This window comes from Leptidea sinapis, chromosome 1 (genome assembly GCF_905404315.1).
Source record: "Leptidea sinapis chromosome 1, ilLepSina1.1, whole genome shotgun sequence".
NCBI lineage: Eukaryota > Metazoa > Arthropoda > Insecta > Lepidoptera > Pieridae > Leptidea > Leptidea sinapis.
Window position 1 is genome coordinate 19,216,049 of NC_066265.1, and position 17,651 is coordinate 19,233,699.

General features: G+C 36.2%; 2 protein-coding genes across 2 annotated transcripts in view; one reads left to right on the forward strand and one right to left on the reverse strand.

The window, feature by feature from the left end:
• LOC126970395 (uncharacterized) overlaps positions 1-1,826 on the forward strand; it is a 44,164-nt gene extending 42,338 nt beyond the window's left edge. Inside the window, exon 14 of the mRNA XM_050816222.1 lies at positions 560-1,826. Coding sequence (XP_050672179.1) covers positions 560-1,663 — 1,104 coding nt within the window. The 3' untranslated portion in view covers positions 1,664-1,826. The remainder of the gene's footprint in view (positions 1-559) is intronic.
• A 132-nt stretch (positions 1,827-1,958) lies between these two features.
• On the reverse strand, positions 1,959-16,781 carry LOC126970568 (ruvB-like helicase 1). The gene is made up of 10 exons (XM_050816549.1): positions 16,522-16,781; positions 14,041-14,169; positions 11,687-11,861; positions 10,588-10,790; positions 8,530-8,698; positions 7,878-7,969; positions 6,195-6,301; positions 5,365-5,467; positions 3,889-3,980; positions 1,959-2,688 (listed from the first exon to the last, which is right to left on the reverse strand). The coding sequence occupies exons 1-10, from the start codon at positions 16,660-16,662 to the stop codon at positions 2,529-2,531; spliced, it is 1,371 nt and encodes a 456-aa protein (XP_050672506.1). The 5' UTR covers positions 16,663-16,781; the 3' UTR covers positions 1,959-2,528.
• Positions 16,782-17,651: the final 870 nt, after the last annotated feature.

The window sequence follows — 17,651 nt, forward strand, 5'->3', positions numbered from 1 at the left end:
AAAGGTAAGAGCCACGCGATAGAAAGAGAGGCAACTTCTAGGTAAATATATAAATGTAGGTTATTAGCGCTGTGCGCTTTGATCTTTCTTGATTTTTCTCGATTCTTTGAATTTGCGGAGTTAGCCTTCTGTACGTGCCTAATAGTACACTATTATATTATATTATTTGCCCACGGCCTTAACTTATTGACCTTGAATGTTGCACATATCCATGGGTTTTCACAAATGATATAAAAAAAACATACAAATTCCGCGGTCATGTGGCACACAAATCTTAATTGGCTTCTAAGGTGCTGGTACGGCAATACTTCTTTAGAGACGTCATTTAGTCTTCCATTTTACATTTTTCTCAGCTACACCAGTAAATTTTGATCGTCTTGCGTGGGGTATGTGTCGCAATCTACTATGGTATCAGCTCTTTCTATTGTTTGTTTTATTATAGAAACCATTAAATAACATCTTTTAGCTAGTGTTTTGCAGAATATTTTTATCATATATAAAAATGATATTATTTGTAATAATATTATAATTAGTTGAACTCAATTATTGGTACTTTTAGGAGGATGAAATCACAAATGAAACGAACATAGAAGACGTTGTTGTAGATAAGAACTCCACACGAATACTAGGCGACCCGCACGACAACGAACTTCCGGAGGAGCCGCCAAAACCGTTCGAGCTTGTGGACACGTACGAGTGGGACACCAATACTGAAACCGGTCGTGCCTTCGGCATGACCAATACTAAAACTGCCCCGAGTGGCGCTGTCGAAATTGCCGAACCGGTCCTCAGGCCTCGGCTGCGCAAAACTCCCAGACAAAGAGCTGACAATCCGGATGAACAAGAAATATCTGAACCTCTCCTGCGTCCCACACAAGCACCCCGAACGACGCCATTGATACGCAAAGCGAAAAACTACGACGTTACCTCACCGCCTAACACCATACCGGACGAAAGGGCCGAGAAGGATACAAGTTTCGCCGTACAATTCTTACCAGCGCGATTAGCATCCTTCATCTCCAGAGCTGAACGCTACGCCAGGGATACCCTTCTGCCTCTAGTGTCCGCTTATACGCCGCGTTTACCTATATTCGGTTCAAGAGAAGTGCCAAAAACCATAGCCCGATTTATACCAACAGAAGAATTGAACGCGACAAGTTCTGTTCCTATTCCGACGCCAACTTTAGAAATGAAAATAGAAATGTTGCAAACGATGGGGCCACCGGGAGAAAAGCGAGAGTTTGAGACTCCGGAAGACCCGGACATTCCCGTCGTGATATCCACAACAACCACTTCGACGTCCACTACGACAACGGAGAAGATCCGAGCGGCGCCGACGGAGATGCTGCAAGTTGTCGAAGGGCCGGCAATTTCAACCAGTACAGCTTTACCACCGGTGGCTTTACGCTCGAAGGGGGAAAAAATTGTTATTGTATATCCGACGAACGCTAGAGAAGAAAAAAAGATCCGTTCCCATTCGTATCCAGAGGAGATGCAGTTCGAAGCTATTTACCGACACACTGCGGAGCCCACAGCAGTCAGGGTTGACTTGCCAACGTTCCCCCCGCCCACTACTACTTTGGCTACGACATCGGTCAAGTCAGAGTCTGACCCAAGATACATTCCTGTACCATTCCACAATTCAAAAAAAGACCAATCGTAGTTGTGTAGAGTTAAATTTATTTGTACATATTGTTGTTACTTGTTTACGAAACCTATTGTAAAAAATCTTTAGTATGAATAATGTAGATGCTATGTATATAGGTAGGTAGAATAAGACAATTTTTATATTAAACTTATTTATTAAAAAAATGGTTTTACTATCCTAATTAACATAACATTTCAATTGGTTCTGAAAATAGAAATATGAATGGATATTAAAAATAAATCACAGTTCATTCTTGGAAACTAAAACTCGCCTCTCAGATAATTTGTTTGATGAAAAACTTTGTTGATAATTTGTTTTTTTTTTGGTTGTTCTCACGGCCACCAGGGGAAGAAAGTGAGCCTTATCTTAAGGTCTCAGGACTCTCTTCTTCCTCTCTTTCTGCATCTTATATGCGCCATTTATCAGACGTTTCATTTCGGAACCAAGGCTTGGATACCAAAAAAACAGTTTATGTCCATAGAGTACTTTAATTCGGTTTATCTCTCTTACTTTTGACCAAAATTGTACGGTATTTGGTTATACTATATTCTGATAAAGTTTTGTCAATTTTTTATTCAACCAACCGATTTATTTTCTATCGCCGCGATATTTTTCAGGTCACAATATTAATTTTAGTGATTAGATTGTGGAACAATTATTAGGTTTACCTATTGTTAAACAATTATTAGGTCTATCTAATAATTGTTTAACAATATCAAGTGCAGTTGCAACTGCTTATTATTATATATTATTAACTCAATGTTAATATTCGGAAACTTTTAATTGGTAACAATCATTAAATTTAAAACCAAGCCTTGCGTTGAACAGTATGAGCATAAAAGTAATGTGTCTTGCCGTGGCGGTGTGTCTGTGTGTGTATTCACATCATGTACTTGTCGGAGTGCTGCGTCAGTATGCGTGCGGAGGACTTGGCATCGAGGAACAGGGCGTGTACGGCCTGCATATGCGCGGGGGTGATGCTGGCAGCACCGTCCGCACGGGCCGTCAACGCACCTGGGGTCAGCAGTTGCGCTGCATACCTGACCACGTGATACCAAATAAATCAAATCAAATCAAAATCACTTTATTCATGTAGGTCACAGAAATGACACTTACGAATGTCAAAATAAATATTTTTTCTTATTGAATCTACCGCTACTTCGTAAAGGGTTGAGCTAATGAAGAAGTAGCAAGAAACTCATTGTCACTCTTTTAAATCAAGATTTACATTTTCATCGTTTTACAAATCATTTCAATTACAATATAATATGTAAAGTGATGCAACAAATATACTCTTATACTATTATCTTATTATCATATCTGATACTATACTTTAATATACAAAGCCTCATGAAGCGAAGCCTCCTCGTAAACGGCTGGATATTTGAATGAATTGAATTGAATGAAATTATGAAATATTTTTGTAGTATTGTAGGTAGTAGTCGAAGTGGTGTACACTAACCCGCTAATTCATAATGGTCCGCTAACTTTAAACAGCCGCTAAGGAGTGTTTTATCTCATTCTGACTTAGGTCACTAGAAGAAGACAGAGTGTGAATTAGCAATGCTTTAAGTTAGCAGACTATTATGAATAAGGGGGTTCGACTGGTACCTAGCACCTACGCTTAGCTATGGTTCGGTCAGAGTTCTTGTCTAATAATCTAAAGAATCACGAAAAGCAATTAAAAGGTACTTTTATTTTATGGCAGAGTGAGACACATAAGGGTCATCTGATGGTATGTTATCACTGCAGGTCATACTCGTCGAATAAACATACATACGAATTCAAAGACCGAAAACACAATGGTACACTACCAGTGGGAGGCTCCTTTGCACAGGAAGCCGGCTAGATTATGGGTACCACAACGACGCCTATTTCTGCCGTGAAGCAGTGAAATTACTGGGCAAATGAGACTTAACATCTTATGTCCCAAGGTGATGAGCGCAATTGTAGTGTCGCTCAGCATTTTTGGGTTTTTCAAGAGTACTGAGTACATACATTGTAATGGGCGCATCAATTACCATTAGCTGAACGTCCTGCTCGTCTCGTCCCTTATTTTCATTAAAAAAAAATTAAAACAAGATTCGCACACTGCAGCCAAATTGGCTTCTTTCTGGAATCTTCTAGTGCTCAAAGGTTATCGTGGTTGACGGCGCAACATTAATGTTAGTCTGAGGCGAACAATAACAGCAATCCTTGGCCTAACAAATTCTGCGAGGAGTAATTTTTGTACTACCCACCTGAGCGTGCTACTGGCTCCAATTTCAGCCAACGCGGCCAGAGCGTCATCATCGATAGAGATGCCTTCAGTCGCCGCTCGCAGCTTCAATATCTAAACCGCAACAAAATAATAATAAATAGACAAATTTATTAGCACTGTTCCCTGTTTTGAGATCAAACCTTACATTTTAAAGATCGTATTTAAAACATTTTAATCGACCACCCCGTACCGGTGCTACAACTTGAATGCCTCTATAATGTATTCCTGCCCAACTGACAACGTCATAATGCTGTTGTCAGTTGGCTGTCTATATTTTAAATTTGAATAGAATATTACAATTTAACAATAAGATTGATTATTAAATAAATCATGCTGATTAAATAAAATCAACCAAATATACAAAATTAAATGAATTAAAATTATAAATATGTTGGTAACGCTAACAAATTGTTAAAGTACACAAATAAAATTTGAAAAACAAAATTTTATGAACGATGCGGGTTTCGAACCCACGACCTCGACCTAATTTTATAAGATAATGGTATAAAATAAAACAATATACCTGTACGTAGGCTCTAAATCAGATACAGTATTATAATAATATGGTGACGAGCGCAATTGTAGTGCCACTCAGAATGTTTGAGGTTTTTCAAGAATCCTGAGCGGCACTGCATTGTAGTGGGCAGGGCATATCAATTACCATCAAGTGAAACTCCTGCTCGTCTCGTCCCTTATTTTCATAAAACAAAAAAAATATTACTAGATGTTTGATATCATCAAGTGCATATCTTTGTTTTTGTTTCTTTTCAAACCATACATTTATCCTTTCTTGCTCCATTTGTGATTCGTTATAATTCGTCTACCAGTTTGTAAAGATTGTAAATGGAGTGTTTCTTACGTGTCCTCTTACTAACGTTTTACATGGATTTGACAGCCAAAAGAAAATGTATATACTTTTTTTTACTAAGAAATTTTTCTTCAAATTCGAAGAGGTCGAAAATTCGAAATTAAATAAAAAGAACTTGCCGCATTTAGAAATAATCATCCCGACAAATCACACTTCGCGAAACATTTAATTTCCACCGGTCACTCACTCGGAAACAATAATTTTAAAATTTTACATACGTCACGTGAAAAAAGGTTCCGCTTTAATATATTATATTATATTAATTAAATTAACTTTAATTTAAATTACCTTATTATATTAATTAAAGAAAACACAAAAATAACATGTTGAACATTGTTGAATGAATAAACAAATTTGGTCTATTCACCATTGTAACGTATCTCCTCCGTGGGACCGTCACAACAGCCGACCAATCACAGCGCACATAAAAAAGCGGTTTCCGGCTCATTTAATTCAGTGAGGATGCCTCGTGTAGAGGCGGAACACGTGCCAAATTGTTTGAAGGCAAATATTAGCGGAATTAACAAAAGAAAACTCAAACCATTTGGATTACAAATTCTAAGAAAATATTTCAGAAATAGGTAATACCTGTAAAAGTTCAGCTTTGTTATAAGGCAGCGTTCTGATGATGAGTAGCCTGTCTAGCAGATCCAGGGGAATTCCGTGCGGTGAGATGATGTCCTCAGTACCTCTGGAAATAAATATATGAGGATAGAGCCATGGTCGATTTCGCTGACGCCGTTGTAGTTGATCCCCGTCTAATTTGATATTGAGACATGACACGGATGTATTCTGTATCGAAGCGAGCGAATGATACGTTTCCGTCACGTAATATTAATCTAAGCATAGTAAGTATTGCTTGCATGCAATTTATTATGCATTGTGGGAAATTACTGTTGAGCGAGCTCTAGGCTTGTTGGTGGCTGTAGCATGTATCACCCAGAGAAATGTTTCATGTTGTTAATTTTTTCAAAATTGATTTTTTACATTTTTTTTTTAATAATTTACACGATTAGCTTCTTATTTCTCATGCTTTGTAAATTAAACAATTTATTAAATGATGAAATTTAAAATACTGCTTTAAAAGAGTGACAATGAGTTTCTTAACACTCCTTCTCATTAAATTTGAAAGTTTCCGATGTGGTGGTTACTGGTGTAAGTAGTAAATATACAGCTTGTGCCCTTCATAAGGGTCATCTTTTGACCACCTTGAATAAATTTGATATTTTTAGCATTGGCTCTACGATACAATATGAAGTGATGGTAAACTTGTGGTGATGCCTGTTAAATGCACTGCTGCACAAGATTTTAGAAAACAAACAATTCCAAGTGACACCGCGAGATAAAAGAAAAATGTTGAAGCAATAATAAAATAATTTGCTTAATTGATACAAGAATCACTTAAATATAATACAAACCTTATTTGGCAGCGGCCTCTATTTGTCGCAAATATAACAATAGGTGCTATGGCTGACTCTAGTGCACGATGTAGATATGTAAATGTTTCAATGTCTAACATGTGTACCTGCAAACAAATAATAAATAGGAAGTTTTATCTAATTTTCAAATAAAAAAAACTACGTTAAAAAAAACCCACTTCCAAAACTGAAAAGTACAGAATAACTTAATAAAGATTTAATTTGAAACACTTTTAATGCAAACCTTACATTTTTTTTTTTATGGAATAGGAGGACAAACGAGCGTACGGGTCACCTGGTGTTAAGTGATCACCACCGCCCACATTCTCTTGCAACACCAAAGGAATCACAAGAGCGTTGACGGCCTTTAAGGAAGGTGTACGCGCTTTTTTTGAAGGTACCCATGTCGTATCGTCCCGGAAACACCGCACAAGGAAGCTCATTCCACAGCGTTGTAGTACGCGGAAGAAAGCTCCTTGAAAACCGCACTGTGGAGGCCCGCCACACATCCAGATGGTGGGGATGATATCTTAACTTGTGGCGAGTCGTGCGAAGGTGGAATTCGGCGGCAGGAATCAGGTTAAACAGCTCTTCGGAACACTCCCCGTGATAAATGCGGTAGAAGACACACAATGAAGCGACGTCTCTACGGAACGCCAAGTGATCCAGCCGTTCGCAGAGCACTGGGTCCCCGACAATTCGAGCTGCTCTGCGTTGCACGCGGTCAAATGGATCGAGCTGATACTGGGGTGCGCCAGACCAGAGTTGACAGCAATACTCCATGTGTGGCCGGACCTGCGCTTTGTAGAGCGCTAGAATGTGGGCCGGCTTGAAGTATTGCCGTGCTCTATTGATGACGCCCAGCTTCTTCGAAGCCAAATTTATTTAATATTATTAATTAATAATAATAATAATTATTATTTATTTATTATTATTTTTTTAATATTATTTATTTTATCCAATCTTATTTATTTTTAATATTAATAAATTACTGTTATGTGTACGTGCTACCTACCCAAGACTTAACCATATCAATTTATTAATATTAAAGATTTAAGTCATGCATTACAGATGTATTAAATTAAATCTTTATTTAGTTATTCTATACTTTTCAGTTTTCAAAGTTGGTAAGTACTTTTCTTTTTATTTCTTTCATTTTAGTGTCAGTGTTAATCAGGTAAACTATAAGATTTCGTTGCTTTTCTGTCATATATTAAATATATATTAGTAGCTATGTGTAGGCCTACGAAAGCTTCCGCGTGCCTTTCACAATATAGATCTCCTATTTCACGTTCTTGTGAGACACTGAAATATCGAGAAGAACGTTTGTTAGCTATGACTGAGAGGTAGCTTACTGCTTCATCAATGTTCATAACCGAGTGGGAGGCTCCTTTGCAGCGGATGCCGGCTTAATTATGGGCCACAATGGCGCCTTGTTCTGCCGTGAAGTAGTAATGTGTAAGCATTACTATGTTTCAGTCTGGATGTCGCCGTAGCTAATGAAATGAGCCTTGATATCTTATCTTAGGTGACGAGCGCAGTTGTAATGCCGCTCAGATTATTGGGTTTTTCAAAGATCCTGAGCGGCACTGCTTTAGCGTATCAAACACCATCAGCGTCCTTCAATGAACGTCCTGCTCGACTCATACCCTTATTTTCATAAAAAAATCTATGTTGCCTTACCTCATCTATAAATAGTACCCCAGGCACCAATTCAGCAATACCTTGGTCTATATACTTGTTTACGACTTTATTTATTTCCTTTCTCAGCTTATCTGTAACAGGATTGAAGATATTTAATTATACAATTATAACAAACTAGCCATTCCCACCCGCTTCGCTGGGCGAATTATAAAAGGAAATAAATTATGCAATAAAAAAATAAGTCATAAACTATCTAGGATAAATTTCGCATCGAATGTTGGTAGTTTCATGTCGATACGGTCAGTGGTTTAGGCGTGAAAGAGCCTCAAACAAAGACCATTTTCATATATATGTAATTATATAGATTTCTTACAACTATTATTTTCCTAAACGTCAAATCATTAATCCGTGTCAGTCTGATGACAATGTCAAACAATAGAAATTCAATCTTTAGCACCGATCACTACCAATCAAATTAGAATACAAAAATTCTCCAATCTTGGTGGTCTACTTTAACATTGGCAAACTTATGGTATGGTATACCTTCCACAGGAGCCATAGTAGGAAGAATAGAGATCAACTTCGGACCTATCCAGAGTCCTTCAACATCGGGAACAGTCTCGCAACTAATATGCCAAAACTAGTGGGTCCCTCCATCATGATTTTAAAATAAATTTCTTATATAGCACACCTGTAATTTCAGTTTTCTTAGGTTTCATCAATTGTCCCATCATAGACATAATGTCGTGTCCACCCTGCGGTCTCGCGTTGGCACAGTCCAGGTCGTGAAGCGTAACATCCTGTACTACCTCTTTCTTCTTGTGGACATCTCCTTTCGGGAGTGGTACATATTCTTCAGCCTGTTGTTATATAAATATTGTTACAACTTATAAACTTCTCGATTGTTTTATTTCTGTATTCAATTTTAAAAAGAAAAAAGTGTGTGTATGTATACTTCTTTGGCGTAACAAAGCAAAAATCCTTAAAATTATTTATTGCTCCTGCTATTCTACGTTTGTACAAACGACAATATTGTAAAAATCTTGCAAAGATGGCTTTGACAATTAATTATTAAATAACGAATACGGCTGTATTGGCTTGAACCCTTTGCCTGTCCTAGTAATGGATAAAGAAAGCAAAAAAAAAAAATAAACGAATGTCGCAAACGTCGGAAAATTTTAGGACCCAACTTCACCTTGTTACTTTTATGTTACAGTGATGCGCACGCATCTAAAAATTTCACTCTCATATTTTTTCATAACGCACCTAATAATATATATATAGTATAAGTTTAAAATTATGTTGCAAACTTAACATTTCACAAAATCCTTTTATATAATAATTAAAAAAGGAGTGGGGTATAAAGACAACAGAATTGCAGTAAGTAGCAGCAGCTAAGCCGCTTTGTATAACAATTTGTAATACCTATATTACTTTTAATGGTGAAAGATTTGACACAATATATAAACTAAATAATAAAAAGTAAACTGATGTGCTAAAAATCCATCTTGTGACGAAGGAATGAATACCACAGGATAATTCTCCATGAAAAGCAAACATTCATCTCAATCATCCGATCTATCCAAATTTGGCATATAGTCCAGTCGCGGAGAAGGAAGAATTTCGTACAATGACCTCCTTGTCTTCTGACAGTAGTCATAAACATTTTTGTATTAAGTGCTTACATGAAATTTAAGAAGGACGAAAAAATTAACATACTAACTTATTAAATAAATTATTGTTATTATATGAATTCTTTATTTTGATTTTAAAATAGTTATAAAAATTGAGTTATAATTATTAACTAGACGACGTCTCGCCTGTCACATTTATAAAGATTAAATAAAAGCAACCTTACAATCTCAGGTAAAAGGTTAACAATCCCTGACGGCGGCCATTGCATCTGTGCGAGCGAGACGCATTATATTTACGCGGGAGTGACTGAGAATGGTAATAGATGGTTAACGTTTTATTTTATAGAAGAGAGGACAAACAAGCGTACCCTGGTGATAAGTGATCACCTCCACATTCTCTTGCAACACCAGAGGAATCACAGGAGCGTTGACGGCCTTAAAGGTGCGCGATTTTTTTTAAGCATTTCGTGTCGTCCCGGAAACACCGCGGAAGGTAGCTCATTCCACAGGTTTGTTGTACGTTGTACGGAAAACCCCACTGTGGAGGAACGCCACACATACAGATGGTGGGGTTGATATCCTAATTTAGTGTTGTGGGAAGGGGTAATTAACGTGTTTCGCGTCTAGACTTCAGAAGGCACACACACATTAAAAAACAAATATTGATTTTAATTTAAGTACATATACATAAATATGTCTATATATATAAAAATGAATTGCTGTTCGTTAGTCTCGCTAAAACTCGAGAACGGCTAGACCGATCTGGCTAATTTTGGTCTTGAATTATTTGTGCTGTTTGTGGAAGTCCAGAGAAGGTTTAAAAGGTGATTAAATAGGAAAATGCTGCTAAATTAAATAAAAACAACAAATTTGTTTTTGCTTTGATGTGTCCATACATAATTTCTATGAGAGAATTTATTGACGCACGGTTTGACAGTTCTGCTGTGAAACAATTTCAATACGACAGCAGGGTGCATATTTTACGAAGTAATTGTTGATGTTATGATATATTATTATTGACAAATTCATATAAAAACATTATTTTATTTATTATATACAGGACAACGCCTGTCGGGTGAGCTAGTTATGAAATAAATATAGATCACTATACGAACCTCTAAATCAAACTCAGTAGCAAATGTATCGCTTCTCCCCTGTCGCTTGACGGCACCAGAGTTGGCTTCAATATATATTACATCACCCACATCTACTTTCTCTTTTTGTAATGATTCATATATTGTGGGGTCCAGCTTCAGCTGCTTGGTGCCCTTTGCAGTCTTCAAACCAATTATCACATGAGAAACTGTTTTGCCATAGCCTGTTAAATATGAAACAATTTGTTTGGTAGTATAGTATATTTATTTACATTAATATACCACTGTAGTAGTTATATTGTGCACCAAGCCCGAGTAAAAAAAGAAGGACTCCGCGCCGTGATATTAGCAAGCACCGTTATGCTAGTGTGTGTGCGGTTACGGGGGATACTAGTTACACAATTTTTTCTCCCTTAAATAATCATATATGGCAACAAATACTTATATAGTATCGTTTTTACACTTTTACACAACGCACGACGGCATTTTTAAAATATTTTATTGAGACGCAAACTGATCTGTCACAGACGATAACAATTCTCATAATGGCAGCCTATCGGAGAAGTGTAAGTGTGTGCGTGGGACTATTTATTTACATGTTCATCGGCTTGTTTTGGTGCAACACTGTTGTGTAAGGTGCCACGGAGTCCATATATTTTTACTAGTCCGTAGTGTGCACATACTATTTAGTATTACAAATGCGACGATTTATGTATTATTTCCGACTCCATATTCGTTTTTAAAATTTTATAACATAAATTATAATTTTATTTATTAAATTAAATTGTCAGACGCGTCAAAATCAATTCAGTTTTGATATGTCGATTGTGTATTTTCTTTGTTATTATTTTATTTATTTTTTGTTATTATTTTATTTTAGAAATTTTATGTAAATTTGAATGTGCCAAGTATAATTTGCGTGCGACAGGTAAACTATTCGCACTCAAACAACAGTTTCGCTTACGAAAAAACTCATGCGTAATTTTAAAATGGGCAAACGGCTCTTTATCAACCGCAACAGCGAGCGCCAAGTTACTACTTTTTCTTATAAGTGGTAGTGGTGGCAAATAGTGGTATTATTTGCCACCAATTTAAGACATTTATATTAATTTGTCATTACCTCCAGCAGGGTTCTCTGTTTCGACTGGCGTAAGTTCAGTGACTTCTCCTTCGTACACCTCTTTAGTTTCCCTGATTCTCAATCCAATAGCACGCCGGAAGTTCTCCATTAATACTTCTGTCTTCTTTATTTCGGTACTGTACACTTCACTACCCACCATAGGGCAGAATGGAACCTAAAAATTATTCCTTTCCATTCATGCAGGTAATACATCAAATTGACCTACGACTTCTGGTCTCGCTTCTAGATCTTACTGGTTTAGTAATACCTCATCAATGATGCAACCCCATATAGCAAAAATTAGAGAGAGAAAGCATTATTGTAAATGTTAGTGGAAGAGGAATGGTAACAGAAATTATTATAAAGCTATTTTTTTTATAGAATAGGAGGACAAACGCCTGGTGTTAAGTGATCATCGCCGCCCGCATCAATCTCTTGCAACACCAGAGAAATCACAGGAGCGTTGCCGGCCTTTAAGGAAGGAGTACGCGCTTTTTTTTGAAGGTGCTTTTACAACAAGATCCCAGAAAATGTTCAAAACAAAAGTATTACGTTATTCAAAAGAATTATTAAAAAACGTTTGTGTGGTAAAGGTTACTATAACATAAATGACTTTCTTAATGATACCACAGATTGGGAATGGAGCGACCGCCCTCAGGCTATCAAATAATAAGTTTAATTGTACAATGTTACTTTGTTACTTTATAAATGTTACTTTAATTGTAAAACATATTTTTGATGAAAAAAAAAGCCCGCTGAGTTTGTTGCGCCCATTCTTCTCAGGCCTGAGGCATTCATTTTGGAATGGGTGGTAGTTTTTTTGACTTTCAATAAGTGATTTCACATCCTATTTTGAATAAAAATATTTGAATTGAATTGAATTGGTACCCATGTCGTATCGTCCCGGAAACACCGCGAAAGGATGCTCCCACAGCTTTGTAGTACGTGGAAGAAAGCTTCTTGAAAACCGCACTGTGGAGGATCCACACATCCAGATGGTGGGGATGATATCCTAACTTGTGGCGTGTCGTGCGAAGAAGGAATCAGGTTAAACAGCTCTTCGGAACACTCCCCGTGATAAATGCGGTACAAGACACACAATGAAGCGAAATCTCTACGCAACGCCAAGTGATCCAGCCGTTCACAGAGCACTGGGTCCCCGACAATTCGAGCTGCTCTACCTTGCACGCGGTCAAATGGGTCGAGCTGATACTGGGGTGCGCCAGACCAGAGTTGACAGCAATACTCCATGTGTGGACGGACCTGCGCTTTGTACAGCGCTAGAATGTGGGCCGGCTTGAAGTATTGCCGTGCTCTATGACGCCCAGCTTCTTCGAAGCCAATTTGGCTTTGCCCTCCAGATGTTCACGGAATTAGCAATCACTCGAGATTTCGAGACCCAATATTCCAATACTAGGCGAGGCTTTACGGGAAATGTTGTCGAAGAGCGGTGATAATAAGCTAATATGTGGCTTATAAACTTATTATCTAATGAATAGAATGTTGGGACAAGCAAGATGCTCAAGAATCAAGCAGCTCAAGGCTGTTTAAAACTTAAAAATCTCAGTGCTAATGTAAACATACAATAATATATCCTCTAATTTTTTTCATCCGGCGTTAAAAGTAAAGATGAAAATTAAAGGTTTTTTTCTTGCAGCAAAAAAAGCTTGCATAAATTTATTCTGCTTCTTATAGATAAAATTATTATTAAAATGATGAAGCTGTAAATGTTGTGTTAAAAGAGTGGCAATGTATATCTTATCACTTCTTCTCATTAAAGCTCAACCCTTTCCGAAGTAAATGGTAAAGTGTATTACTTTTTTCAGTCATATTAAGTGTTAGATTTTATTATATATATTAGATTTTATATATTATATTAGATTTAAAATTATTTTGAAAGTTCCGCTAATAGGCTAGGCGATAAGGGTTCAATGATGTAGCAAAAAATATATTTTTTTTGTAGTTCACGGGCAGACTTGAGGCTTCTAGAGGTAATATTAAAAACAGTATATTTTACACCATTCCGCAACCTTCTCAATAGAAGTCTTGAAAAAAGAAAAAGTTTCTTCCCGCACTTGTCGATTATTTTTCGAGAGAGATGTCCGTCTGTCGTGTTCATGGGCCTCAGGTACATGCAATATCTATCGACAATATCTAATGCACCAACATGAGGCAAAAATTCTAAGTAATTTTTTTAGAAGAGTATGTTCAACACTAATTTGGTAGTTGGGCAGGGACAGTGTATAAGTTGGAATGGTCTCCTCTAATGGTGCAAAAGACTGTGGTGTGGTTTTCTGAGAGCATCATGACAAATGATTATACAAAATAGACTGTTGAAAGAAACTATCACTCACCTTATTACCAAGCTCCTGAGCTATTGCTAATGCTATAGCAGTTTTACCAGTACCAGGGGGACCTGCAAGTAGCAAAGCACGGCCTGCCATCTTTTTGCTGCGAATCATGTCTACAACTATACCAGCAGCCTGGGACAAAAATAATTTAAAGTATATTAGTTTTATGGTGTGAAATTTTGCAAAATGGACTGAGGTTGGCATATAACTCAGTTTAATTTATTATGGAAATAATATTTTTGAGGAAACTGTTGAGAGAATGGGTCCTTGCAAATGAGACATCATTGCAGTAGATGACTAGAAAGATAGAATAGAAGAACATGGACATTTAGTGGGTTTATTATCAAAAAGGGACCAGTTAATAATATTGAGAAAATCAAAGGAATACCTAGCTTTCTTTGCTTTTGAATAAAACAGAAATATATTATTTAAGTATTTTTACTAAACAATTGTCAGTAATGGGGGGTCAGATACACACTTATGGAAGAAACAGATGTTTTTTTTACATTTATTAAAAAGAAAAACATAGAACTCTCTACTCTGTGACAACAATATGATGCAACAGCCATAGAATCATGACAGTAAATACAGGCTAGCATATCTAAAGAACTAGGGCAAAATGGATGGCCTTTAAGAAATTGAATAATATGAAATATCTGGGTCTCCTTGTCAAAAGTTAGAAAGAAAACCAGACACATTGGTATATGGTATAGGGGCTCCTGTAATGCACAAATAAAAGACTTAGTTTGTCCATTTTGTGTGCAGTGTTGACCAGTAGAACTGGAAACCTTACATGAGAGATGAAAAAATCAATGATGCCACAGAATATTAGAAACATTTGTATTACCGCAAATGCCTTACAGACATTTTAAGTGAAAGTAAATTAAAAAGCCCAAAAGTGGGTAATCTGTCCTAAGATGTTAAAATAAGAAACAATGCAAAGGATATTAACATTAATTGCATAGGCAGGAAGAGTAAGTATTAATATGGAGAAATTAGAGGGTAGTTGTACTTTTATAATACAGAGTTAATAAGTTATTTTGCTATCATCTGAAGACCTTATTGTAGGTAAGAACTGGCTGGCTCTTTTCATGTCATTTTCTGAGGTGTGTGCTGAGAATAATAGAGAAGTATTGTCAGCAAAAATAAAAACACCATGGCTTTTCAAGTAACTTTATGTTAAATATTTATATAAAAAAAATCACAAAGATATTATGCAGTATATCCTCTACAATAGACAAAAATCACTGTGTTTAACAGTTTAAGAGAATATCTTCAAGGATTGAGAGTGAAGTGGATATTATATGGACTTCACTTAAACAAAGAGACATTAAGTACTTTGCAGATTATATAGGGTGTCCCAAAGTTATAGGATATGAAGGGAAAGTAACTTAAATATCGAAGATAGGCTATTTTACTGAAAGAAGACTTTATGTTATTTTTAAAAGTTAGTAATTCTGCATTCAAAGATTTTCTAAAAATTACTTGCCTCGTCTGGGAATCGAACCGACTTAAATGTAAAAAAAAAAACACCCGTACTCTTATGATGCCAATCAAAAAAAAAGGCCAAAAACTAATAACTCTTCTTAAGTAACATAGTATTTTAAAAGAAAGTAGTCAATTAAGTGGGTATTTTTTTGTAAATTAATTAATTAAATGCTCAAAATGTGATCCCTCTTGTCTTACGCAAATCGCCAATATTTTAATGAGACCACTGCCTGTTGATTTTCTTATCATTTTATGATGAATACTCGATATGATATGGTACAATTCTGTTTGTTACTCCACGTTTTCATATCGTTTTTTGTATAGCATATCTTTCATGTATCCCCAAAAGAAGAAATGTTATGGTGTAAGGTCCGGGGATCTGGCCGGCCATCAAATCGGTCCATTTGTCCCAATCCAAGTAGGAAAACATACATTTTATGTTGTTCCTTTCTTTTAAAATACTATGTTACTTAAGAAGAGTTATTAGGTTTTGGCCATTCTTTCGATTGGCATTATAATTCCAATCCAAGAAGTTATGGAGGATAAGGAATGTCAATTAAAGAGAAACAAAATGTTTACAGTATGTGTAACTAAACTTGCTTGACATATAGCTGCCAGACATAGGCACAAATGGAAAAACAGCCAGAATGGTATAGAAAAAAGTTTAATTAGAGTCAGAAGTAAAATAATATTTAAAATATTTGTAAACAGCAATAAAGGCTTATTCGCTTATTTTGTTTATTTTGAGTAGTAAAATAAAAGGGTTTCATTGTCGAAACACAAATAGCTTTTCTTTCTCTTATATCAAGAAATATTTGAACATGTCGTAAACACTTCAATAACTCAAAATACTATAGTAACGGAAAAACAACCTAAAAGTTTGATCAATACAGAAAGTAACATTATAATATAACGTTTTTGTTAACTAGTGCACATTTTATAATTTATAAAATAGTGTGATAGTAATATCTGATCTGATTCTATAGTAATTCAAACCTCTCTAGCCGATTCCTGGCCCACGAGACCGGCAGCCATCTGAATCGGTACCCCATTTTCATCTAAGCCCAAACCTTTGATATGACTATGTGCTGATATTCTCTGAGTTTTGGCTGTACTTTTAACTTCCTCTATCTTCATTTTCGTTATTAATAAACACTTATTTAATATAAATTTAATTCCCTAACTGCTCGCTTCAAAGAGAATTAAAACATTACGTTCACTCGCTTTTACAAGCCGAATTCATGAAGTACCTATCAAATCTAAAATCATGAATTAGAATTTAGAATACACAAAACAGCACTGTCAAATGTCAATTAGACATTTGACAGTCACAATTAACATGAATTGAAAAAATTGTCAGTTTAAGTCAGTCATAAAATGAGGGTCCGACATCAATAATTTTTTTTGACAATATGGTCTATGGTTAATACCTAACGGGTTTTTTTTGTGATCGAGTATATTGAAAATTATTATAATTATTCTTCTTTTAATGATTTTTGGTTTGATTGCTGGTGAAAGTAAACCTATATTATTTTGTCAACGAACATCTTACCCCCATGAATAGAGCACTGCTTATGGCCACCAGAAACAAATGTAAAGAATTGGGGTTTCAGTACGTATGGACACGAAATGCAAAAATATATGTAAGGCTACACGACAAGGCTCCCGCTACACGAGTCTTCAATTTGGAACAATTACTCAGGCTAAATAATATTAATAAATCTACACATTTAGGCTGGGCGCAAACGTTCGGAAACCGGATTAGGTTTCCTGATCAGGAATTCGGATTCGGAATTCCGTGAGACTAGCGCAAACGTCCGGTTTTTTTGTTCGGTTTTTTTTACGACCAGTACGAATAGAGACGCTTGTGAAAGCACACGCAAGTATTATCATGGACGACGAAGACGAATTGATTACTATTACACTTTTACTGGCGTTAAACAAGAAGAGGACTGGTCATTACTGGGTACACCCGTTGAATACTCGGAGATTAACAGATTCGTCAATTTTATCTCAAAAGAGCAAGATGACGAGAACACCAAGATGAATTCTTCAAATATTACAGTATGTCAGTGAAATAATTTGATGAACTTCATAATGGCATACGAGAGAAAATTAAATTTGTT